Raw genomic sequence first — 24,534 nt, 5'->3', positions numbered from 1 at the left:
TAATACTCAGATACACGTATTTTTACTCAATATTATAAGACTGTGAGATACAATATCTACCCACGCCTGCTACACAGAACAAAATGCAAACGGCAACCTTTACATACATTCCTACAATATCTCACAGCTTCTAACTACAGATGGTAATAGGTTTTAAACCTTTGATTAGCCTTGACTTCCTATAGAACAACAACTTTTTCCATCTCAAGCCTTTGGCCATCATTTGTATACTAAAAGAAAGTTTTTTCATAAACTCTCATCCGGAAAACTGCAACAGTGTCTGTTTGGGTTACCTAATGACGCTCTGGAAGTGCTCCAGCAGATCCAAACCTCAGCTGCCAGGTTTCTCACCCACACCAAACCTTGGCAACACATCACTCCAGGTCTGATTCAGCAACACTGCCTTCCAGTTAGGTCTCAGATCTGTTACTAAATTCTACTTCTCACCTACAAATCCTGTCACTGCCTTACACCTCGGTGCCCCTTTGACCTCCTTTATCCCTACATTTAATTTGAGATTCTCAGATCGACTGGAACTGGACCACTCTCCATCTGCCACACAGGAATGGATACTTTAGGTGGCAGAGCTGTTAGTCACTAAACCTCAAACTTCTATAATCCTCTTCCTGTCAACCTTCGCAAAACTTAATCTCTGGATATACAAAAAAAAAAAAACACTCCCAATATCCTCTTAAACTTGACCCTTGACTGCCTGTTTTATGTTTTTATTCTGGTCTTCTATGTAAAGCTCACTTTGGTTGCTTTAAAAGTAGAATATAATTTATTATTTTAATGCTTATTAATATTTAAGTATGTTTGATGTGTGCATAGATTAAAAAGCCACAAAGCTTTTACACAAATGTAAAAGAAGGTTTTCACATTCAAAATTAGTGAATGTGAAAACCTTCTCCAAATGCACGACAAATGGAAATGTATGTAAGTCAGAGGATTTTATTTCATAAAAAGCAACATAAAAGGTGCTTGGTGCTCATCTTAACAGAATAAATGTGGGTATTGAAAGATAATTAAATCCTTCCTAGATTCAGACAACTACTGTTTAAATGGCAACTCATCTACTCCTCTGGTGGCGCTAAAATGCAACATGCCATGAAAAAACCTGTCCATTTCTGGTATTTTCTTAAAAATAAAAAAAGACCTTTTTTACCAAAGTAATGCTTACTACTTCTCCAAATATTTTGTCCCTTCTACATTAATAAGGGTGAAAATAAACTGACATTTAACTGCTCCCAATTTTATAAACAATAAAATATCAGTCTGTGCCCTGAAAATGTTAAAATAATATGTACAGTAGCATTCCTTTCCAGATAATCTGTGAGAATTAAAATTACTTCAAAGATGTACATGCTTACTGATTTGATAGAATATGAAACAACACACTGTATATTAATTATTGTTGTGCATAGCAATCAAACTACAATGAACATAGCTGTGGCATGGAGAGAAGTTTCTTTGATAAATGCATGTAATATTAAAACCACTAAATCATTAATGACCTTGAGAGCTTGCTGGTGCTGCTTACTACTGCAGCCCAGTGAGTCTCGTCATAAATGCCTCAGACCCCCTGAGTAAAAGTACAAGCCATTGATAAAGATTTTAATCTTTGATTTTTGCATCATTTGTTTCAATTAGAGGGGATCCCTGCTGAGTACAAGACAAGTACAGTGACTTTAAAAAAATATGTAGTAATCAATTTTGTATGAAAAAATTCTAACCTGTGGAAGTATCCCTCCATCAGTACACGAGCAAAAATGCCCTAGAGAAAGGACAATCAGTGAGGTGAGCCTAAAAAGAAAGCTGGTTTGGCTTATGAGATTTTCTCATCGCGCCATCATTAAGAACTTGGCTCTTTTTAAAAAAAAAAAAAAACAGAAAAAAGAAAGGGCTCAGAACAAAAATTGTTCAATCTGTGTGTCATCTTCAACATTTCTTTATCTCATTTACTTTAACACCAATACAAATGTGCATTCGCTTTTTCCCAGTAGGGTCAATTACTTCAAAAATGCCCTTAAAACATGCAGCTCCTCAGCCATAAAACATTGCATCATCATTAGCCAATCGCAGGCGGGCAGGATTCATGGGGCTTTGTGTGGCACAGTCCTGGGGAATAAGCAGGTGGATGTGTACAAAGCTGTGACTTCACCATCGTAGCGAGATCTGATGTGTGCTGCGGTCAGTAAAGAGCTGCATTAATAGCTTAAACCAACAGTTTGGTAGTGAACAAACATTTGAACCTGGAACTCATATTGTGTGCAGTGTGATCCAGCATAAACAGACTTCAACAAAGACGAGAATAGGATATGAATCAATAAAGGTCATGTCCCTGCATCTCAAATAAATATCTGATGGTAGATGGATATATGACCCAGTGCAGATCATCTGTATTTGCTTTATTACCTGAAAAGATGATATTACGAACAGGCCAGCTCTGTAGCTAGTTTCAAAACACCACATGCCAACTATACACCATTATCTCCCACTTTTCTTCAAACCTAAAATTACTAAATGGGTGTCCATTTTCATTCATCCTAGATAATACACACCTTTACAGTATTCAAGATCAACCTTGAACTGATATTAAATAACTTTAAAGAGTTTTCTTTCACAGTCAGTCGAATGAGTGTGTTGTACATGATGTCAGCAGCAAAATCCAGACATAACAGCTCAAAAAAAAATCTCATTTTAGCCAAGAGATCTCGGTCACCCTATGTGCAGCCTTGTCTGTGATCCCTGTCTCTAACAGATCTCCCCTTTCACATGTTATGATGTCTTTTAAGCATGCAGGCTTAAAAGACACCTATCTCAACCCTTGCAAGCCCTTTAGTAAGCATCAATTTGGCATAGCCATGATATGGGATCAGAAGATAGATACACAAGAGTGTTGGTATAAACCTCAGCTGAACATGCTTAGTGGAACATGGATATGTGAACCTAAAATGATTTAAAGACTCTGCACAATGGCAGCATTATGATGAGGAATAGCTCTCCGGTGGGCCAGTTCTGAGATTACAGCTCAACTTCTGCTTAATCAAATCTTCTATGGTTCACCCTTGAATCGCCAACTGCTCTACAAAGATGCTCCTTTCTGCAGTTACAGGAAGTGAAGAAAACCTGGCTTTGCAAATGCAAACAGCACATTTCTTCACTCACCATCTTGGGAAAGCTGAGACTGGTTTGACAAATTACTGCCTTGTTGGTGGCTTGAATGCAATTAGATTGGTCCTTGGCGGCATTATGTTCAATTAGTACTTTGAATTGCCAGCAACAGTAATGACAGCAGGTCAAAGCGATTTAAAAATCTCCTTTTTTTCATCCTGGCAAATTATTCCAAACAGCTGTGATTCTCTAGGAAGAGAACATCCAGCCAAATTGTTCATGTTTAGGAATAAAAGGCTCCCATGGGAGCATATTCAGGCTAATCCATCTCAATCCTCCTGAGACAGACAATGACTACAGACACAATTCAGATAAAAACCCACAACTGAATCACACACAGACACATACAACTCTGGACATTTCAAAAGGCTCCATGACTGCAAGTAATCTGAAGCTCAAACAGATTTTCCTGAGTTTACACATACAAATGAGACAGTCAGAGGAAATAACTCAAATAACTGGATATCAATAAAAGGTAATTTACAAAATAGCTTCTCTGCTGCAGCCAAATAAGATCAAGAAAGCTCATTTAACACCAAACAGAAAAATCCCACAAGAAGACAAGTTTTTACTCTTCTACTGTTGATCTCAAAATCACACCATGCTGATCACATCCGTTAGACTAGCAGCAAGTTGCGGCTGCCTGAATCTGAACCTCCGCATCAGAACTTACCCGTCCATTTACGAGTAAACCATTTTTTTATCTTCTGTTCTTTTGAACCTCCTTTCATTCTCTCCCCGTCTTTCATGACTTCTCTCTTTTGTCTCGCTTCCCTTCTAAACACCGGCTACGAGACTGTCCCTTGGTGAGCAGCAAGCGAGGGATGAAAGAGGAGGGGAGGAAGGAAAAAGGTGAGGGGAGGGAAAGAAGTAAGAGAGTGAAATTAATGTGGATGAATTCCCTGAGCCATGTGATGCTGCCTCTTCCTCTGAAAAGTCTTCACTCTTCACTTCACCTCTAATTATGTCTTAGGTGAAGGTGTTTTCCAATGAATTAAGCATACTGTCTCACATTCTTACTTAAATTTAACTCCTCCATAATATAATTTTACTCATTTTGCTGAGATTTTTCTTGGCTCTGTCCAGGAAGTAATTTTCAACAAGGTTTAAAATGTTGCAAAACTTCCTTCAAGATTAAAAGAGGAAAGAAGGGGATTGAAGATAAGAGGTTGGATTGAGTTCCCAGGGGAAAAGCCAGAGCATCTCTTTAAAGATAGACCCACCCATTCATCCATTTATAATACACTTTTATTAAGAGGCAGAAAGGCTTATTTTCTTTTGAAATTCACAATATTATTTTGTCTTTTCTGTATTATTTTTTTTTACACCCACACACGCCCATCGGAGCACTTTAATTCCCAAAGGTTTTCCATCTGGTTGACAGCAGCAGCTGCAACCACAACATGAATCCTCACACTTTGCTCTTATCTACACATAAAAAAACAAAAATCTGTCACTAGTCCCTCTCTCTTCCTTACACACAATCACACCCACTGACACCACCTGCTTCTCCAGTGCTACTTCTGCTCTCCACCATTTGTTGCTGCTCTCACACATGGTGCCTCCACCCAGTGTTTTTCTTCTTTTTTTTTTTTTTCATACCACCTGGTCTTCATTAAGCAACCTCACTGCTCACACCTTATTGCTAACCTGCTACCTGATACCATCTACCAGCATCACTCTCCTCAGGTGATGCTGCTCTCTACGAGCCTCTAGCCCAGCCCCCCACCCCACCTCCTGCCTCCACAGAGTGTAGCAGGAGGACAGCCAGCTGGTTAGATGGCATGGCACTCGGAACCAAAGGAAATACCTGCTACATAAACATGCATAGAGAGAGGGTTTAACATGCCTTGGGATGGTGCATTGCCCATGCTGCGACACGGACGGCTGCAGCTGAAAGTGATTGCGTTTCCTGTTCCCCCTCCTCTTTTTTTCCTCCTCTCCACTCCTCCCTCCTCCTGTTCCTCGCTTTCTCTTCTTCACAAAGCGCTGTGTCTCTCCTTCCTCAAGCCGGTCCTCTTCTCTCCTATTCGTTCCTCGCCTTCTACCGTCCTCCTCTCCTTTGTCTCACTCTGGCTCTCTCTTGCCTCCGCCGGAACCTCCTTCGCGAGATGGCTAAGGTCCAGCAGCGGCGCTTTTGACAACACTGCGCGTGTGTGACTCTGAGCACGTGTGTGTGTGTGTGTGTGTGTGAAGGTGGGAGAGCTGGCGTGTGTGTGTGTGTGTGTGTGTGTGTGTGTGCGTGTGAGAGTGAGAGATGGAGAGAGAGTGAGGAAGCGATGGGCGTACTCTTTGAGCTTTTGGAAGACTGAGCATGCCGGTTCAGAGATGCTCTGCACACACACCGTAGAATGAGACAAAAAATTATTCCCAATGATAAATTTACACTCCCTCACCCACTCTATCTCACTTGCATTTCCCTTTCTTCATTCCTCCCAGCTAGACATTATACTCTCTCTCTCCTCTTAAAGACACAGGCGTTGCACTGCATTGCTACACGCCTGAGGCACATCTCATGATATGGTGACAGGGGGGAGTTCAGGAACATGGTCCTTTACGGGGCTCTACGGTAGAGCTTGCAGGAGGAAAGAGGGAAAACGTTTGAAGCATTAATAGAGGGCGAGGATCAGAGAGGGCTTCCGCTGGTGATTTGAGAAAAGAAGGATTGGAAAGGAAAATTAGAAATATCCCGTTGTGATAACAGCGGCTAATGATGAAGCAGCGCTGGCCCAAAGGTGAGGTTGGAGCTGATTGTCATGGCAACCACAGATCCAGAAAGGATGGCAACACGGGAGAGTAACCTCAGCATCACTGTGGCAGTGACTCTGTCCTGCTGTAGCAAAACTATCAACAACAGACACCAACAATCAGAATCCTTAATTAGAGGATGTTACCCGCTATTCAAACGAGCCTTTGATTAGAAAAAGCAGCAAAGCTCACATGAATTTATGATAAAATGTCAAATATTAAAGACAATAAAACACTACAGGTTGCTTGAAGAACCGAAAGGAGCCAGGCTAATTCACTCAGACAAGGGATGAAAGGTTTAGAAAACCCTGCGACATCAGCTCCCCCACATTAAGCAAGTCATTTTGGTTCCTGAACACGACCACAGAAGCTACTTTGGTCTAAGATCACGCATTAACTTTTCTGTCATCTTTAAAAAAATGGCAGATATTTTCTCAAGATACTGGGTTTCTACATGTTATTCTGAATAAAATTGCGAACATTTAAAGACCCAAATTTGTTCTCACTCCTTTAAAAGAATAAAGAACTAGAGATGCAATAAAATTGTTGTCATTTCATGGCAGATGTTTCTACAGTGGTCAGGATTTAAAACTGGTTCCTGCTAAAACATTCAGTTGGCTGGCTGGATGAAAAGATGAACTGACAGGCAGAGAGAAAGATGGACAGATTGACAGATGACTGAAGGGTCTAGAGGTTAGAAAAAAATGTTTTTTTTTTTCAATGCACTGTTTTCTTTTTTATAAGTATCCAAATCTGGAAAACATTTAAGCCAAACTCTGTGCTTTTCCAGACTGTGTTGGAACCCTGGAGAAAACATGAGCTTTGTTTTCTTGAAAGGTGAAAATACTTACTGTCATAGGACTCTTGGATAACCTTCAAGCAAATTCTGAGAAAAATTTCTTCAACTTCTATAATAATCTGTATCTAAAAAACTACCTTTTATATCTCAAAACAATGGCATAGTTAAAAGCTTTTTCATGACAAAACCAGCTTTATTATTATACAAACTAAGTGAAATGCCTCGTTTTCTCAAGATAATATCAAAGTGAATTTCAAACCATATCCTATAAAGCCAACTGGCCTGACAGGGGCAAATGGTTTTAAAGATCAAGACAAAACAAGGTGGAAAGAATAGTCCACTATGTTACACATGTCATTCCCTAAACACCAGTAACAAACAGTCTCTTGATATTAGAAATATAGACACAAGCTCAATACACAACGTCAACGTATTCTGACTGCAGGATGTAATTTGGACTTTGTCAGGTAGATTTTACTTTAACCAGTGCAGACATGGTGTCGACACTAAAGACACTAAAAACTAAGGCCTGTGACAAATCAGTATTTGATGGCTTGGGAATGAGGAGCAATTGTCCATTCCAATGACAGCTGAAAGCAGCAAAAGAATTAAGAAGTTCAAATGTCGGAGATACAAAGAGACAAGAGGACGGATAGTCTCTACAGTGATGAGAATCATGAATAATTTATAATCATGCTGCTCGTCACTTACGTTGCGCCATGTCCAGCTGGTTCAAAGGCTCGAAGAAAGAATCCATCCACCTGTCAGCTGAAGACTTTCCCAAAAATCCCAAAACCGGACAACAAAACCTGCAACAGAAAAGTCTGCAAGTTAAAGTTGACAAAAGTATATGTGGTCTCCCAGAATTTTGCCTGTGGATATTTACCCCACATCCACTGTCTACATTTTAAATTTGGGATCCCGGTCTGTGTGTCTGTGCCTACAAAAGTAATGATGGTTTACATAAAATTGTAAAGTCAATGTTTTCTAATTTCCATTTCAGATTATAAACAACATACTGACATGGATTACACATTAAACTTCAGTTCACACAGTGAGACTACTGTCCTCATTACTTAGGAAAATAACAGCAGGGCCTGTGTAGGGCTGGTGCTTTGCAGGGTTCTGCATTTTACTCAGTTGGAAGCACCTCATTGCTAAGAAGCATCTTGCTGAGTAAGTAATTTTAGGGAGTTGATGAGCCCACTTTGCAACAGTTTTCTTGTGAAATGAAATCTGCAGTTATATTTTTGGCTCCATATTGCAGGGAGAATTATTAGGATGCGGAGTTGAAAATTGAATTTATTTTTCATTATACCATTTTTTGTTCCTGGAAGAAATTCTTGGGTCGTCCCTATAGAGAAACAGGAGCCTAGTTTGCCCTGCTTGTCCTCCTTCCTCTTCTCCATCTCAGTAGTGCGAGCTCATTGACCTAGAAATCTTTCAGCACTTTCTCTGGCACAATAGATCTGCACTCGCTTCAGTGGAGTTTGGCTCTCTAAGGTTATGAAAAGGGGTTAGTGCATTTGGCAATGACAGTGTGCCTTGGATATATTAATATAAAGTATGGTGTGCAGGGCAAAAAGGTGTTTTTAGTGTACACTGAATGAAAAACAGCAAAGGTGACTCTCCTAGCAAATCAATCATGTAAACGCTGCATGTGAAATGACAGGCAAAAATGCATGTGTGTCAGGGTAACCTTCAACTCAGAGACCACTCAAAATACCACTTCTGATTATGTCGCATTACAACCAGAACCTTTTGACATATTTTATTTAAACTTCAATACAGACAGACCAACACAACAACGTGTATAATTGTGAAACATAAGGAAAAGGATCCATGATTTGTTTTGTCCGACTTCCACAATTCTTCTTATACTTTACAGTGTTTTGACACTTTGTGTTGGCCAATCATATTAAATCGCAAGGGAATACTTTTAAGTTTGTGATTGTAATGTGAGAAAATGGGGAAAAGTTGAAAGGACTATTTTATAAGGTATTATTTTAAGTCCTCTAAATCCAGTTCTTTGGTACAGTAAAATAATTTTCTCACCCCTCTTTATCTGACATTTAAACCAAAACTGAATGTTTTCCAATGATTAAGAAAACAACTTTTAAGCACCTAACTATTTTAATACCTTCTGTGGCATGTCTTCTGTTGTTTTCACTTACACCAACTGTCCCTGTGGAAATAATAAATAAATACATTTAGAGTCGGTAAGCCAAATTCAGACTACTGCCAGAAACTGCTTTAGATGCACAGCTTAAAAGCAGCTTTAAGGTGTGTAGTCTCGCTGGGTTTTATCATGTGTTTAGAAATTTGTATGAAACTTCACACTAAACAACTTAAGATGAAATGTACGTGGGTTTAAAAAAAATACTATAATGTATTCAACTAACTTTGAACACTATTATGCAACTTTCATAATAAATATCAACTACGCTGCAATAAACAAGACGATACGCACCTGTTTTACTTTCGAACACATTACTCTGTTACAGTTTCTCTTTTCCTTTAAAACACAAGTGCTCTACTTTAAATGTGAAAATTAAACTTTAAATTAGAGGTGCCGTTATTCTACAACGGCACCTCTCCTCGTGCTCCATCCCCACAGCTGCTTGCTAATTAGCTCACAGTTAGCTTAGCACAAAAAACAATACCTACCCCGAATATGTAAAAGTGCAGAAACATTTGATTTGAAATGCTGTTTAAACCTGACGTGTGTCAAATCTTAAATATATATTCTGACGAGCAACAGTTAGGCTAACAGATATCCGCTTTTTTACTAAACGTTATAGAAATAATTTCCCAGTGTGTACCGAAACTTACTCTGGTTCTGTTGTTCAATGTTCAGTTAATGAACCTTTCTCAAGACACATTCCTAAACAGTTTTACTTCCCAGTTACCATGGGGCTTTAATTGTCTGTTTGTTTCTCCCCAGAAAAAATAGTCTTTTCAATATTTTGTTTTACAAACATTTTACAAAACATGTTTAATAATAACGAATAGTCATTAGTTTTTCCTCATTCTTAAATCCAAAATGCTGGGACTTGTACATTTCGCAACAAATCCTTGCTAAAAAGTAAAAAAAAAAAAAGTCAATGCAGCTTTCTACAGAATTTATTTTATTACACCTTATTTTGTTTTATTCCATTTTATTTTATTATTTCTCCGTTGTCTCACATTTACAGAAGAGGATTGCGGCCACTGAAAAAAAAAACAGTTCTCACTTTAATCTCAGAATTCTGAGATTAAAGTCAGAATTCTGAGATTAAAGTCAGATTTTTTTTCTTCTTTTTTCCAGTGGCCCTAATCCTCTTCCGTACACATTTTCCCTACAAATGTGAGAAAACCGCTGAATCCACTCGTTTAACCTTTTTATGCCACCTTTATTTAGTGTGTTGTGGTGGGGAGCAGGAGGACAAAGTAGTGCCAAAAATAGTAACTTTAATTGCACCTCCTACAATTCATGTAAATTCAGCTGTCACTGAAACATTAATATGTATCTCAGTGGTGCGATTAAAAACCTTTTTCTTTTGTAATCTATGGCTTCTTGCATTTCTTATGCTATAGATATGATGTGACACACAGGCTCTTATCTATTAGCCACTCTTAAAAATGGCAAAGGATGAAAATAATTTATGAGTTTATTAAGGCAAATGTGTGTTCATCTTCATATCTCGGGAAATTGTACCAAAAACACAGCGAGTCACTTAATCTTGTCAAATGATTAAAATGTTTAAAATAACTGGACTTGTAATTGCCCAGTTTATTTTCACAATGTATACAGTGAAAGGACTTATTAGGGAAGTTAAAATTTTAAAAATACAAAAGGTTAACTGCTAGAGTTATAGCAATTTTTAATGTGAAATAATTTTTTCAAAACTTTTTACACATTGTTACTAGGAGTGCCAATAAATGTGGAGTGTCCTTTATAAATCCATGGAGACATGCTAATCAGTAAAGGGATGGTTATTCTCTAGGACATCATTTTTGAAGAAGCAGAATGATTAAAAAAAACACCAAAATACTATGTATTGATATGTCTGATGAGAAGCAGTAACAATCCCACTATTTGGAGGAAGATTTAAAAAAAAAAAAAACAATAAAATGGGAGTTTTAAAAGCAGCTGGGTCAGCAGAGTTGAATCATTCTCTATTCAAAATAAATAAAGTCATCCAACTTGATTTAGATTTTCATCTGGACCCATTTAGATGGAACCGAGGCTTTCTTGGCCTCAGTCTTAATCAAAAGCTGATGAAGCTGGCAGATCGTGTGTTTCCATGGCAATCTGAAAGTCCAGAAATGACCAGTCTGTTAACATCGTGCAGTTTAGTCACTGGTGAACTATGTTTACTTTGACGTGTATGTGTGGGTTGTACGGTCAGGATTTCAAACACCGGCTGAGCTGAAAGCTCACTGCTGTGCACCTTCTGTGACTTCATTGTGCCAGAGAATAAGAGCGACAAATAATGTTATAAATGTAGTCAGAGCAGAATGGATTTAGACATTATATCAAAACATAGGCTGGCCAGATACATGCAGAGTAGCCATCTGTAGCTTAAAATAAATAAATTATTTTCCTGTCCTTTACAATTGATTTTCAGTGTCCTTTTATTGAACCAGATCAATGAAAAATAATGCTGCAGCACAGGTTTCCCCTGGGAGGAGGTAACTGGTGGTGGAGGAGGTTTATAGATTTTTCCTGTCAGTAAAAAGGCTATTACAATGATGCAAGCACAAGTTATCACATGTAAAAGTCATCCATTTAGAGGCAAAATGTGTCGATTGACTGAGTCTCCAGAAAAATAATCTGACTGATTAGTTTGTTGCATGTAATAACAGTTGCTTGAGCACTACTTTAATTTTAATAATGGTGAATGTATTGCTTTAAAGGTTGTTTCATCTGACAGGTCCATTTATAAAACCCCCACCTAGGGACAGAACATCAATCTGATGGACAATAAATGTCACTGAAAAGGTGAAGAGAATGTTAATTCATTGTTTTTATGACAGATTACAAAATGTAGCCCCTTTGAGCCTTTAAAATTTAAACCCTGAAGAAGTTAAAAGGAAAAACAACAATTAAATTTTTTCCACAAACAGGGGCATTTCATTCGATTAATATATCATCAAGTTGTTTATTCCTTTAAAAAAGCAATATAGCAGTATACATAGTATACGATTTAGTACACATAATGTGATATTCGCCAGACATTTATGTTAATTTTTACGATCCATTACACCAACCCCAAAATTCAGTTCACAGAGATTTTAAATAAAGACTCATTAAAAAAGATTTTCATGCAGAAATGTGATGTCATGGCCAATTTCCTGGCCTACACAACAATGAAGAGGTCACCAACACTTCCCAAAAGGAGGGCAAGCCTCAAGAGATCACTGTTTTAAAAAAAAGGCTTTTCACAGAGTGCTGCATTCAAACATATTGATGGAAGGTTAATCGGAATGAAAAAATGGGGTCGAAAAAAAAAACATGCACAAACATCAGCTTCTAAATGTTTGTGAAGCAAAGCCCATTCAGTAAATTAGAGGGAGGTACACAGTTATTTTTTAGTTATTTCGATTCACTTCTCAATCAGAAATGATTGAGAGGTTTTCCTTAAAGTGGCTTAAATTATATCGCATTACTTCCAAATGGAGGGTGTACCCCAAGGCTCAGTTATTGGTCCACTTACTTTTAATGTGTCCATAAGTAATTTCCAATTCGTCCTGGTGGATTTTTTCATATGTATGCTAATGACACCGTTTCGTATGTAGCTGACAAGGACATTGCATGTGTTTCAACATAACATTTCTCTATTTTTAGTGTTTCAGTATGGTTTCATAATGTATTGTCTTAGATTAAACATAGACAAAAACTGTGTCACTTTCCAGAGCTTGAACTTAGACAAACAATGATTTCATTCAAAAGATTTAGTTGCAGATTATCAAACAGCAAAAACATAACATCATCTATTAAATATATGTTATGTTATCAAAGCTAAGCAAGGGACATACATCAAAAAATACCTTAACCTGTATATGTTGTTTAGTACATGTTGAAACCAAACTCTCCTCCTTCTAAATAACTAATAAATGACCCAAGTATCACTGTGACAGACTGACCGGTCTGATATAATACCTCTTTGAGAATTGATGGGATGTGGCCAACAGGAAGATGAGAGACACCACAGCCAACAATGCAGTAAAGCTGAATGCTGTTATTAAAGCAACCTCTGCTTCTTTAAAACCCCAGGAGAGCCACAGGCTGACCACCGTCATGTTGCATTGATGCAGAGACCCCTGCTAAAAAGCTTCAACTGAGTATCGAGTTAAAATACTGTACAGCGCATGGACATAGATTTGAGTACGAAAACATTTCTGTGAAATATCTTTCTTACAATGACCTTTCTTATAATCTAAAACTGAAATTGTCAAAGAAACTGAACTTTGGGTTTTCATTAGCTGTACTGCAACAATAACTTGCAAAAGACAGAAATAAATGGGTGAAATAGATCATGCTGCGTGTAATGAACTTGTATATGAGTTTCATATTAAATATAGAAGTATTTTAGACATAAGAATCGAGATTCACTCTTCATTACCTGAGTACATTATTCATCCAACTCAGAGTTCACGGTGATGCAGACATCTATAACAAAAGAGATGCTGAAAATTCCATTTATACACAAGTTTAGAGCTAATATGCTGTGAAACTAAAAAGCATGATGTCACTCTTTTGAATGAGACTTGGTGGCACCAGGGCACCTGTTAAAGGTCAAGTGCAATGCTGTGTGTGATGTACATCTTATTCTAATAGTTTTTAGCTCAATTCAGTAACATTTGAGAGTACAACAGAGAGCAAGAGAAAGAAAGGGTCAGGGGAAAAATGGGATAATGGCAAATGTAACGGAGAAATGAAATGGACTCTGATGCATTGGGGAGACAAGAAAATTACCTCAGCTCCACTTCAATTACCAAGCAAGTTTTAAAGAAAAAAAAAAAAAAGACCTCGATTAGGTCGTTAAGCACCTTGCAATTCCAGGAGTGAGGGCACCAGCTGCTAATGCAAGGTGAGAAATTATTGCTGTTAGGATCTGATCATGCTAGTCTTCTTAATTAAGGAGTCGTGTCAAATTAAATGTGTGTGATCTCATTCAGCTTCCACTCCTGCTTGTGCTCTTAAAGCTATATAAGGAGACACATCATGGTCCATGTCTGGTCCCTTGCACTCCTTTTTAACATCTGCTTACTTACTCCCTATAAATACATAGGGTGCTGTTGCCAAGGTAACAACTCTTTGGAGAGTTGGCCACCTGAATTTCAGATGGTGCAGAAATGGAGGGTGAAGTGAGGTGTGTTGACAGTGGGAGAATTAGAAATCCCCCCTTTAAACCACTGATTTCTGTCAGTAAGCAAAGGATTTATTGTCCTAACGCAGACAACGGCACAGACTGGTTTACAGCTGAGGATTCAGAATTTTCTCTACTGAGTCGATTTCTCATCTCAAACTGTACACAATGTTCAAACCACTGATGGGATTACAGTCGATACTGATCTGACGAGTGAATGTTGTAAGAAGGATGTAATTTCAAACTACCGGTACTCTGACATGCTTGAGCGAGTTCACTCTTTAGCATAAGCTGTTTTACAGAACATTCAGAACATATTCTACGTGTTGTAAAGATATTTAGCGCCATGTTACCAAGGTTTTTAATAATACACTGCCCTCTAGCGGCAATAGCAAGGAATGTCAGCCGTTTTGAAATATAAAATTAGAGCAATGAATGCCAGTAGGCGTGAAGATAATTTTATTTGAAAATACTAATTTGTATTAAAGCATTCCAAAAGTACAATAATCTTTCAAATATATAAATGAGGATACCATAAAAAGTGTACAATAGAGATTCTCTTTATTATAGTGCATTTATTCGGTGTTACAGGACAAGTTTTTTTTTTATTATTTAAAAAAAAGCATAAAAATGAGATAAAGAAATATGAACACAAGTCTTTTGTACAGAAATGATGCTGCAAATTAAAGCTTCAGATCTGACCAAATAAGATGATAAAAGACATCAAGTTAACACTTTAATAACAGTTTATTATAATTTCAAATTCTTCCCATTTACGTTTTCAACTGGACTAAACCGTTGTAAGATATACTGTGACGCAAGTACAAAGATATTACAACGTAAAAAAAAATAATAATAATGATCCCAAAACATTGAAATATCCAGTTGTAGAAAAAAAAAAAAAAAAAGGAACCGGAAGCTCCCTTCTGAGGTCAGTGTAACATAACTGTGCAGTCATCTTCACTCAGTGTGTACTGTTCAAGATTGATTTTATTTCTCATAGCAGAGGACTTTGGGACAAATTGGAGTGACTACTCTGGTTAAACTAACTGGCACATTCAACTATCTGCTGGTGTAGAGCAATGGAGAGTGTTACTGCATGCGAGTTCACTGCCATGGCCGAGAGATAAAACAGCCGTCATCACACAAGTCAGTATTGTGCAAGCTGATGTGGCTGTAAAATACGGTAAAATCATTTCTTGTAAATGAGCAGAGGAAGTAACTCTGCCCTGAAGCAAGAAGCTTGAAGCACTAAATATGTATTTGTAAGGCTGATTTATACACTTCCTATTCAACATGTACCGTCTAACACAGTAATAACGAAAACTAAAAAAAAAAAAAAAAAAAAAAGGAACTTGCAAACCTCCTAATGCAGACACATCCAAAACAGAACATAATGAGACTTTTCTGCAACTAACTTGGTCCCGAGAAGGTTAAACTCAAAAGGACAGCACACCCAGCAGCTCAGACTAAGATAAACCAGGAAATGCATGAAGAAACCCCCCGCCCCCTCCAAACAAAAAAAAAAACAGTAACAATAGAATAGCTATAATCATCAGACCCTAACCAATGAACTACTGTACTTACAAGAGCAAATGAAGTCTACTTCTAAATAAAGAGCCAGAGTGGGAGCAAGTTGTCATAGCAGTTGGCTCTGTGGAGCTGAAACCCACACAAGCCTTAAGGTTACGAACCATGCAATAGTTAACACTCCTCCATATTTGTAAACATGCGCTGCAACATTTATTGCCGTCACCAGATCCAGTCGCAGTGGATCTTTTACACGGAACAAATACGATTTAGTCAAAAGACAAATGAGGCCAAAAAGAAATACTTAATATCAGACACGCGTCTGAACTGAATGGAAGAAGGTTCCGCCCATTAGAACATTCTGACATAAATTGGCACCGAATACATTTACATTCTGATCACTAGAAACCTGCAAACTAGGGAGTTAAAAGATAAAACTAAACGGTTGTTGCGTGCTTTTATGTCTTTGATCTTAAATATATAGCGACATTTAAAATTTGTTTTCATCCTCAACTGTTCTAGGTTGCTAGATGATACACAAAGCATCTTTTTCTAGGTGAATAAACTCATGTTGGAAAAGCTCCCAGCAAATAAAAAAAGCTGAATTATTACCTTTTGGTTGTTGTTTTTTTTTCTTAGACATTCTTTTTTAGAGGACAGAGCACTCAGCATCGTGCATTGCTTTTTGCTTTACGGATACCAGCAGCCTTTGGGTGTTGCTGGCACTGGAGGAATGAGAAGTGACTGAGAGCTAACTGTGTTCAAGGCACAGCAGGACTGCTGCCACTTCTGCACATTCATTCATTCACTCAAAAATACTTATACAAACACACACATACAGTACACTGATGTAGGGGCGCACTGGCCAAAGCTCCAAAAAAAAAAAAAAAAGAAACTGAGGAAAGAGGAGAGTAAAGAAGTACATCTAGGCCATGTGCAGCCTCCCAAGAAACACTGCAGGCAGAGCTGGCAGATGGAGACGCGGCACAATGGATCACTTTGCGTTCCTTAGCTGGCTCGAAAGCCAGTCCAGACCCTCGTACAGCCCGTCTCCACTGGTAGCGCATGTGGCCTGGATGTACCAGTTACGGTGACGGAGAGAGTGAAGGCTCAGCTTATCTGTGATCTCAGCTGCGTTCATGGCGTTTGGCAAATCCTACCAGATAAAAAAAAAAAATCAATAAGATGACGATGAAAACAAAACAAAGGGTCAGATTTTCGCGTGCAAATTTAAGGCAAGTTTTACACCGTCTGATATGAGCAGAGGGAATTGGATGCACGTGACCCGCAGAATGTTAAACCTGATTAGACTAGGACAACTGAATTCACTGGTGTTCCTGAATAAGCCATTTAACACGAAACCTGCATAATTAGTCTAATTGCTTTAGACCTTTTAATCAAAAGTGACCAACGAAACACCACCTGTAGAACAACGTTTAGCCTAAACTTAAATATTTGCTAAGTACATTAAGTCACTTTATGAGTTGTGGTCAGGAAAGAAACCTCTGTGGAGGTCCATGTTGGAAGCTAACCTGTTTATTAGCAAACACAAGCAGCACGGCATCCCTCAGTTCATCTTCTGCCAGCATTCGCATCAGCTCCTCCTTTGCTTCGCCCACTCGCTCCCTGTCATTACTGTCCACCACAAAGATAAGGCCTGAAAAGAAGAGGATTTATATGAGGGAGGAAAACAAAGAACTTTCAAATGTAAAGGAAGTTTTAGCAGAAAAGTGCTGGTGCTGAGACGACAGAGTAGAAACATCACATCTCTCACCTTGTGTGTTCTGGAAATAATGCCTCCAGAGGGGCCGGATCTTGTCCTGGCCACCAACATCCCAAACCGTAAAACTGATATTCTTGAATTCCACAGTCTCAACATTAAAACCTTAGAACAAGAAAAAATATATACATATATTTTCAGAGCCGATGTAAAATGTAGGCGTCGAGCTATAAAGTAATAACGAGACGGAAGACGACTCACCGATGGTAGGAATGGTGGTAACGATTTCTCCCAGTTTGAGCTTGTACAGGATGGTGGTCTTACCGGCAGCATCTAGTCCGACCATCAGAATCCGCATCTCTTTCTTTCCAAACAGTCCCTTAAAGAGGCTGGAAAAGTTCCCCATCTTGGTGTACCTGCAGAGACGCACAAAACTGAAGGGTAGCGTCTCTAAAAAGGCTGGTGCTAAACAGAACGCAGCGCCTCAACTAAAACTTACAGATGGTGTCTGTAAGGTATGACCTGTAAATGTACATGATCTTAAATGTCACATCCTCTGGCCCAAATTCATCTTTCGTTTATTTAAAGACGCTTTCAGACAGTTGCTGGTTGTTGTCGTTTCCTGTATTTTTTTTTTTTTTTTTTTGCACATTAATGAAACTGCAAAACACACTTCTGTCATTTGCTTGATTTCCTTGAAGCTGTCGTTGACAAAACAGCAAAAATAATTTGCCTTAAAAGCATTTACTTGAAAAGTATGAAGAAGAAAACCCCCTCATATATTTGCCCCTAGGAAACCCTTGAATACTCAAGGACTAACTTACGAATGAATGGGTTTCATTTCGTTCAGTCAGAAGGTGCCATAAAATATGATATGACACATTTTTTTAAATAAATAAAATAACTTGAGAAATATTTTTCTCCCTTTTGCTTCACAGAGAAGAATTGCACATCATATCTATTGACATGACCATCGTCACTATAATTTCCACAATTAGATCTATAACCACATCCATTCCTTTTGGATCCTACTTCCACTCATGTTCCATAGTGGTGGTTTTTTTTTTATGCAGTTCATTACTGTCTTAGTTACGCAAAAGGTACTTTTTAAACCGAGCAAAATAAATAAATAAATAAATATGTATAATGTGTTTCTATGACATCAATATAGGCTAGTATCAATGTTAATGTCCATCTCTACTGTTGTGTACAAAGGATTTGAGTACAGAAATGTACTTATTAACAAACTGAATTGGGTTAATCACAACTTCCTTAAAGTCCAATCTGATAATAGTCACCTTATCTTTACAAACAGCACCCAGATAACTTCCTCACATTTTTTTTTACCCCACATTTTAACATTTCATTTGACCAGTGAAGAATTGCAAAATGACATAAACCACAGCAAAAAATAACGCATTTAAATTCTCGTTTCCCTTCCACGGTTTTGTTGCCGTGTCTTGAAGGTTACATACACTAAGTTTGTGGATAAATCGGGGAAAGCATGTCTAAGCTTGTTTTGCGCTGCTCCATGCTCCAGGTCAAGACTGTAACAGAGATAAGGGCCTCAAAGCTGAAGGAAGCAAATTCCTTGAAAATATGCCACAGTGTTCCACGCAGACCGCCTGGATTGAGCGCCAAGCTTCTAGTTTTGTTAAAGAGAAACAAAACTCCACGTTCCAGATGCCATACAAAATTTGATGCGACATTCTGCCACTGGTTGTGTTATGCAATGTTCAGAATTGTCAGACTATTTTCTTACAGTATCAGTCAAAGTTAGCAATTTTTTAACAAATCTGCATCCCCATCTTGTTTCTATATGTGTTTTGGAGGGAACACGTGTTTGTTTCAACATGTGAAATGTCTAAACAAAGCAGATAAACAATGTCAGCAGTAGTTTTTTTTATTATTATTATTAATGGTGTCAAGAAGAGTATGAAAATACATTTATATCAGTAAACATGACATACCAGCTATGGCAACAAAATTAAAATCAGATACTGATACTGGTCCACATTTTCATGTCAATGCACTCCTAATAAATATCAAGATTACATGCCAATGGCAACTAAGGACTTCCGATTAGCTAATGACATGAGGCAAACGAACAAGTAAAGGGAGATGCACATCAAGCAAGCTCAAAGAAGCCGACTACAAAGTGTCTGATTCATTTATGTTAAAAATATCACTGTAATTAATGTGGGAGTCCCCTGAGGTGTGTGATAGGTGCCACCCACATAGTAATTCTTAGAAAGCCTTGAAACAACACAGTCACATTAATAGCTGAATTAACCAGTAGGACACACATAAAAACCTACTGATTCACCTTTAGCTGAAAAAGTAAAACTATTATAAAATGTATTCAAAATAGTTTTTCAAATATGAGTTTTGACAATAGCTTTATTTTTTGTAAAAGTGAATAAAGTCACGTAATAGCGAAAATTTGAAATAATTTTTAAAATATTTTTTATTTTGCAAACTTGTGCCCATTCAAAAATGATGCATCACCCAGAAATCCTTACAATGAGGAAGAATCGGAAAATAATTGCTTTTATCATTCAACAGAGATTCAATTTCAACAAAGGAATCTGCATTTGAACAGAAATGGGTAAAGTTGCATTTTATAAACTTGCCAGTTCTGTCTGCATTTATAAACGTTTATCTTTTAGCGGAACACATATCTTAAATAGTTTCACTTTTGTTTAAGTGGCGATCATTTAGGTATAAATGAGAGAAAGCTGACGACTTAAACTGAAACGAAGGAGGAACTCCACTTGTAGCTTTATCATGATATCAAAAAGTGTGAAAATAAACATCTGCATTTTTCTCTACATATTCATAAGCTAAACCTCGTCAGCTGATTACAACCCCCATCGAACCAAATGCTTAGCTAACAAATATATTGCTGCGGTTTGTACATGTGCCAGTACGCTTATCTAGAATTTGTAACTTTAGGCTAGACGCAATCTGGAAAGTAAACAGTTTCGAAAACCTATATTTTGTGGGCACGCTGATCAAAAAGAGAACAAATTGACTGTTAAAATGACAGCTAACCAGTGTTAGCTTGTTAGCCGACAAGGATCCAGAACTGACAATAAATTACTGGTTACTGTCCAAGGCTTTTTCTGCGAAGCTGCTAAATCAACAAAAACTGGTAAAAATAAAAATAAAAATAAAGGTATATTTAAGGATTAAATGTATGAATGAAAACACAACAAAGCACTCCCGTTGAAGTTAAAAAAAAACAGCTAACGAACTCCAAATGTCTGGCTTCGACGCCTAAGAATCATCCGTAATAAAAAACAAACGTGTAAAAATACACATTTTTAATAATAGGTTGATAAAGGATTATTTGATAACCGCGATTGTTTAAATATTTGAATAACAAATTTACCTTTGTAGACGTTTCTCGATCTTTCTTCCGTTACAGCTCAACTGGAAAATGGCGATTTCCGGTTGTCGTCATCCTGCCCCGCTTCTTCTTCATAGACGTAATATAAGAATAGACGCCTCATGGTCCGCTCTCGCCTATTGTCGCTGACGAGATTTAGGGCGGCCATCTTGGAGCGGTACACCACTCCACTCAGCGTTACGTGTTTAGCAGGCACAATGACGTATCAGCGCATTTATCAAAACTACATTTATAAACAATTGTATTGTTTAAGTATGTTTTTAATACATAATTCAGCATATTTAAATATGCTTAGTGGCTATAACAATAGAATAGGAATGGAATATTCTGATATTGATGTATGATGAGCATATTACAAAGCACACAGCCGTTCATGATTTATTTAATAAATTATTTAGTAATATCAATACATATTTATATAACTATACAAACAGAAATAAATAATGATAATAATGACAAATAAATAATGATTAATACTGAATAATATATATATATCTATATATATGCATAGATATATTTCAGCCGACGAGTTCTAGCTTCAGAGTGATTCAGCAGCTGAGACTGAGTCCAAAATCCGATGCGAGATTCATCCGTGCTGTGCAGTGAATCCGTCTCTCTTTAAAGATATTTCCCACTTCTTCCTCACATCGTGTCTTTAGGAAACCTTCAAAACAAAAAAGGAAGATTTGGGATGTATCTCACTTTGACAGAGTGAAAGAATTACATATAAATAATAGTCTTTACCACCTGTGTAAACTTTGCTGGTGAATGTTATAACACATAATATAAGTTTTATAATATATGTTACATTGTTTCATTTTTAATGTTGGCTCTTGAGTCAGACAATCCAAGTCAATGTTAGAGAATATATATTTTTTAGATTTACGGAATCTCAGTTAGCCTTCATAGCGGGGCTGAACCCGGTATTACACCAATCACTATAGCTAATATTAGCAGGGCATGAATACAGTAAAGTAATATTCTAATCACAAAATATGTCCATCTTACTTGTGAAATGTTGTTTGTGGAGCCCTCACTTCAATAGTCCATCGATCCGAACAACAATATCCCTCAGAGCTGAGGCATCTTCTACTGTTTTGGTTTAGCAAAGTAGGAGGGACGACCGCTCCAAGATGGCCGCCGTATTTCGTATTTCTTCTTCTTCTTCTTCTTCTTCTTCTTCTTCTTCTTCTTCTTCTTATTATTATTATTATTATTATTATTATTATTATTATTATTATTTATATTTGACCCAAACATTAAAATATTGCTGTAGCGCCATCAAGGGGTGTGGAGAGAAACAAATGATAATTTCTTCCTATATTTCACGCCTCATCTTTAGTCGCGCTCTTGGCAGATTCCCCCACCTGATTAATGGAGTTACTCCTAAGAACATGTTGCATGACTTTTGGGGGGGGAAGTATAATTTTCCATAAATATAAAGTATTTGCAAAAAGTAGATCGGTACATTTCATTCAACTGGATGTTGGTATAATTATGTAAAAAAGCACATCATTTCTAACCTAATAACAAAAGAAATAGACCCAAAGAAATGTTCCTGATTCGTCTACAGTCATTCTACTGTGGAAATACATTTTAAAAATCTGCTAAATATGGTAATTTTTATTTTTTTTAAATTGGTGCCTCTTTATTACTTTTTGCAACCCATTTAATCCCAAATTTTTCCCAGACATGAAAATATTAAAATCAGATGTCATTAGTAGCCCTTTGAACTAATCAAGGGGAAATAATTTTAAAAATTGTGGAAAAATATGTGAAAAAGTGTGTTTTATGATCGGTCACAATTGTGACCGGTGGGATAATATGGTGTTCTTATATTAGGATGAGCTAAAAGCGCTTTTTCCAAATAGATATGATCATAATATGTGAACATTGTTTCTTTATTGGAATATATCTTGCCACAGCATTACTTTAGTGCAACATTTGCTCTGTAAGGTACAAATTTGACTATCTGTATATTTTAAACCAGGGGTGTCAAACTCAATTTCACAGAGGGCCACTTCAGCATATTGGCCACCCTCAAAGGGCCACATTGACGGTACAAATCAGGAGTGCCCAGCTGCAGTCCTTCAGACTGCAACTTTTAGATGCATCCCTGCTAAAACACACCCCAGGCAAAAGGTTGACTTCCCTCATTAGCAGCAACTCAGTTCTGTAGAGCCTTATAATGAGTAAATGATCCAGGTGTGTTAGAGAAGGAACGCATCTAAAGTTGCAGATGGTAGCTCTGGAAAACTAGACTTGGGCACCCCTAGCATAAAATGTATGAAAATACAATGTTAAAAATAAATTGAACACCTCATATTGTTAAATAACTCTTTGGAGCTTCTGGTTAGGAAGCGCATTTGAAACCTTTGTTTGAAATGGCGCGTTAAATTCAAGTCTCCATTACAGACCAGAGAAAACTAAAGAGAATGCAACTTTGTGTTAATCCATCTGAGGAGCCGGCAGTTTATCTTGAGGAAATAAATGACGATGCAAAAGTTAATTAGATTGTAACATGCGCAGTCTGCTGCTCAACCACTGCGGAGGCAGTTACGTTACGCCACTGCGAAGAATTAAAAACCGCTGGGAGTAACTCATCCAGCGGATTTAACAAATGGAGCCTTCTGGGTTCACGTTACCCAGGAGAGCGGCGCTCTGGAGGAGCTGCAGACGAAACATCTGTCCGTTTCGGAGAAGCGAAAAAAAAAAAAAAAAAAATCCTTAAAGCGCACACCGGACCGCGCAGGGTAAAACACTCAGAGTTCAGTTGATCTGTTTGGATCAGACAGATCCAACTGACTGATGAATTAGCGCAGATTTTTCTGCAGATGGGAACCAGGAGGAAGTGCGTTCAGACCCCAGCGGGTGAAGTGATGCTAATTTAAGTGAAGTCGCTTAATTTAATTTATTAAAAGTTATTGGGGCCTCAGTCAGTGGTTTTTTTGTCACTACGGAGAAAAATGTAGATGCATTTATCTGTTTAATCTGTGATGGGATCTGGATTCACGGTGAATATTAACTAAAAAGCATAAAATGCGGCTAAATAGCGATGTTAATATGATTATAATTTCACGGATAAAAATAGTACAGGGCCAATTTTTTTTTTTTTTTTTTATGTTGTCGGTCAAGATAACGGATAACAAAAAAAGTCTAGCGCGACCTGCCGCCCTGACACCAACTCACACACATCTTCATTCACAGTCTTACTTGTAGATCGATTTTTCTTTTCTTGGACGTTTTGATGTTAGCTTGTCGAAGTCTCAGTTTTATTCGCTGGGAAAATCAATAAGCAGCTTAAGGTGACTCTGCTGCTCTCTAGTGGCGAGAAGCCGTAATGTTGGCTGGTAACAATCGGAATGCATTATGGGAGATGTAGTTTGTCGTCAATTCGTGCTCAAAACCTATTTTAAGCCAATCATGGACCTATAAAACGCTGGGGGGCCACATAAAATGACATAGCGGGCCACATGTGGCCCGCGGGCCTTGAGTTTGACACATGTGTTTTAAACCAAGGTACATTTGAGTGCTTGAGTGTTTATGCATAATTATATTGAACTTCAGTCAGTTGTACTGTCATCACAATAAGATAGATCATAAAGATAACATCTTCAGTAGAGGCTTTCATTCATATTTCTGAAAATTATGAACATTTGTCACACTGTCATACAATAAGACTCAATAGACTTAGTCCAGGAGTCTCCAACTCCAGGATTTAGGGCCAGTGTCATGCATCTTTTCCATCCTCCTCTGATTCAACACACCTGAATCAGGTGATTAGCAGGACTCTGGA

The 24,534-nt window shown here is 37.7% G+C and overlaps 2 protein-coding genes and 1 long non-coding RNA gene across 3 annotated transcripts in view; all 3 read right to left on the bottom strand.

The window, feature by feature from the left end:
- The window catches only part of LOC148158060 (SRC kinase signaling inhibitor 1-like), a 60,761-nt gene extending 56,790 nt beyond the window's left edge, over nt 1-3,971 (bottom strand). Inside the window, exon 1 of the mRNA XM_088007670.1 lies at nt 3,848-3,971. Coding sequence (XP_087863796.1) covers nt 3,848-3,923 — 76 coding nt within the window. The 5' untranslated portion in view covers nt 3,924-3,971. The remainder of the gene's footprint in view (nt 1-3,847) is intronic.
- A 10,649-nt stretch (nt 3,972-14,620) lies between these two features.
- arf2a (ARF GTPase 2a) lies at nt 14,621-20,835 on the bottom strand. Its single transcript, XM_014999249.2, has 5 exons — nt 20,721-20,835; nt 17,588-17,742; nt 17,381-17,491; nt 17,139-17,263; nt 14,621-16,762 (listed from the first exon to the last, which is right to left on the bottom strand). Exons 2-5 carry the CDS (start codon nt 17,730-17,732, stop codon nt 16,601-16,603), a joined length of 543 nt encoding a protein of 180 aa, XP_014854735.1. The 5' UTR covers nt 17,733-17,742; nt 20,721-20,835; the 3' UTR covers nt 14,621-16,600.
- Nucleotides 20,836-21,104: 269 nt separating this feature from the next.
- On the bottom strand, nt 21,105-21,859 carry LOC148158059 (uncharacterized). Its single transcript, XR_015764026.1, has 2 exons — nt 21,747-21,859; nt 21,105-21,402 (listed from the first exon to the last, which is right to left on the bottom strand). It is a non-coding gene; the product is annotated as an uncharacterized LOC148158059 (long non-coding RNA).
- Between the last annotated feature and the right edge of the window lie 2,675 nt (nt 21,860-24,534).

This window comes from Poecilia mexicana, unplaced genomic scaffold, assembly GCF_051168715.1.
Source record: "Poecilia mexicana isolate PSO_F unplaced genomic scaffold, ASM5116871v1 scaffold_8, whole genome shotgun sequence".
NCBI classification, from domain to species: domain Eukaryota; kingdom Metazoa; phylum Chordata; class Actinopteri; order Cyprinodontiformes; family Poeciliidae; genus Poecilia; species Poecilia mexicana.
The sequence above is the reverse complement of the archived record's forward strand: the minus strand, read 5'-3'. Positions and strand labels throughout refer to the sequence as shown.

What these genes read in the sequence shown, in the direction of transcription:
- arf2a (XM_014999249.2), bottom strand. Translation starts at nt 17,732, where the DNA reads ATGGGGAACTTTTCCAGCCTCTTTAAGGGACTGTTTGGAAAGAAAGAG. An exon ending in TTATTTCCAGAACACACAAG is followed by an intron (nt 17,264 to 17,380) that starts GTGAGAGATGTG and finishes TCTTCTTTTCAG; the next exon opens with GCCTTATCTTTGTGGTGGAC. An exon ending in TTGTGTTTGCTAATAAACAG is followed by an intron (nt 16,763 to 17,138) that starts GTTAGCTTCCAA and finishes TTTATCTGGTAG; the next exon opens with GATTTGCCAAACGCCATGAA.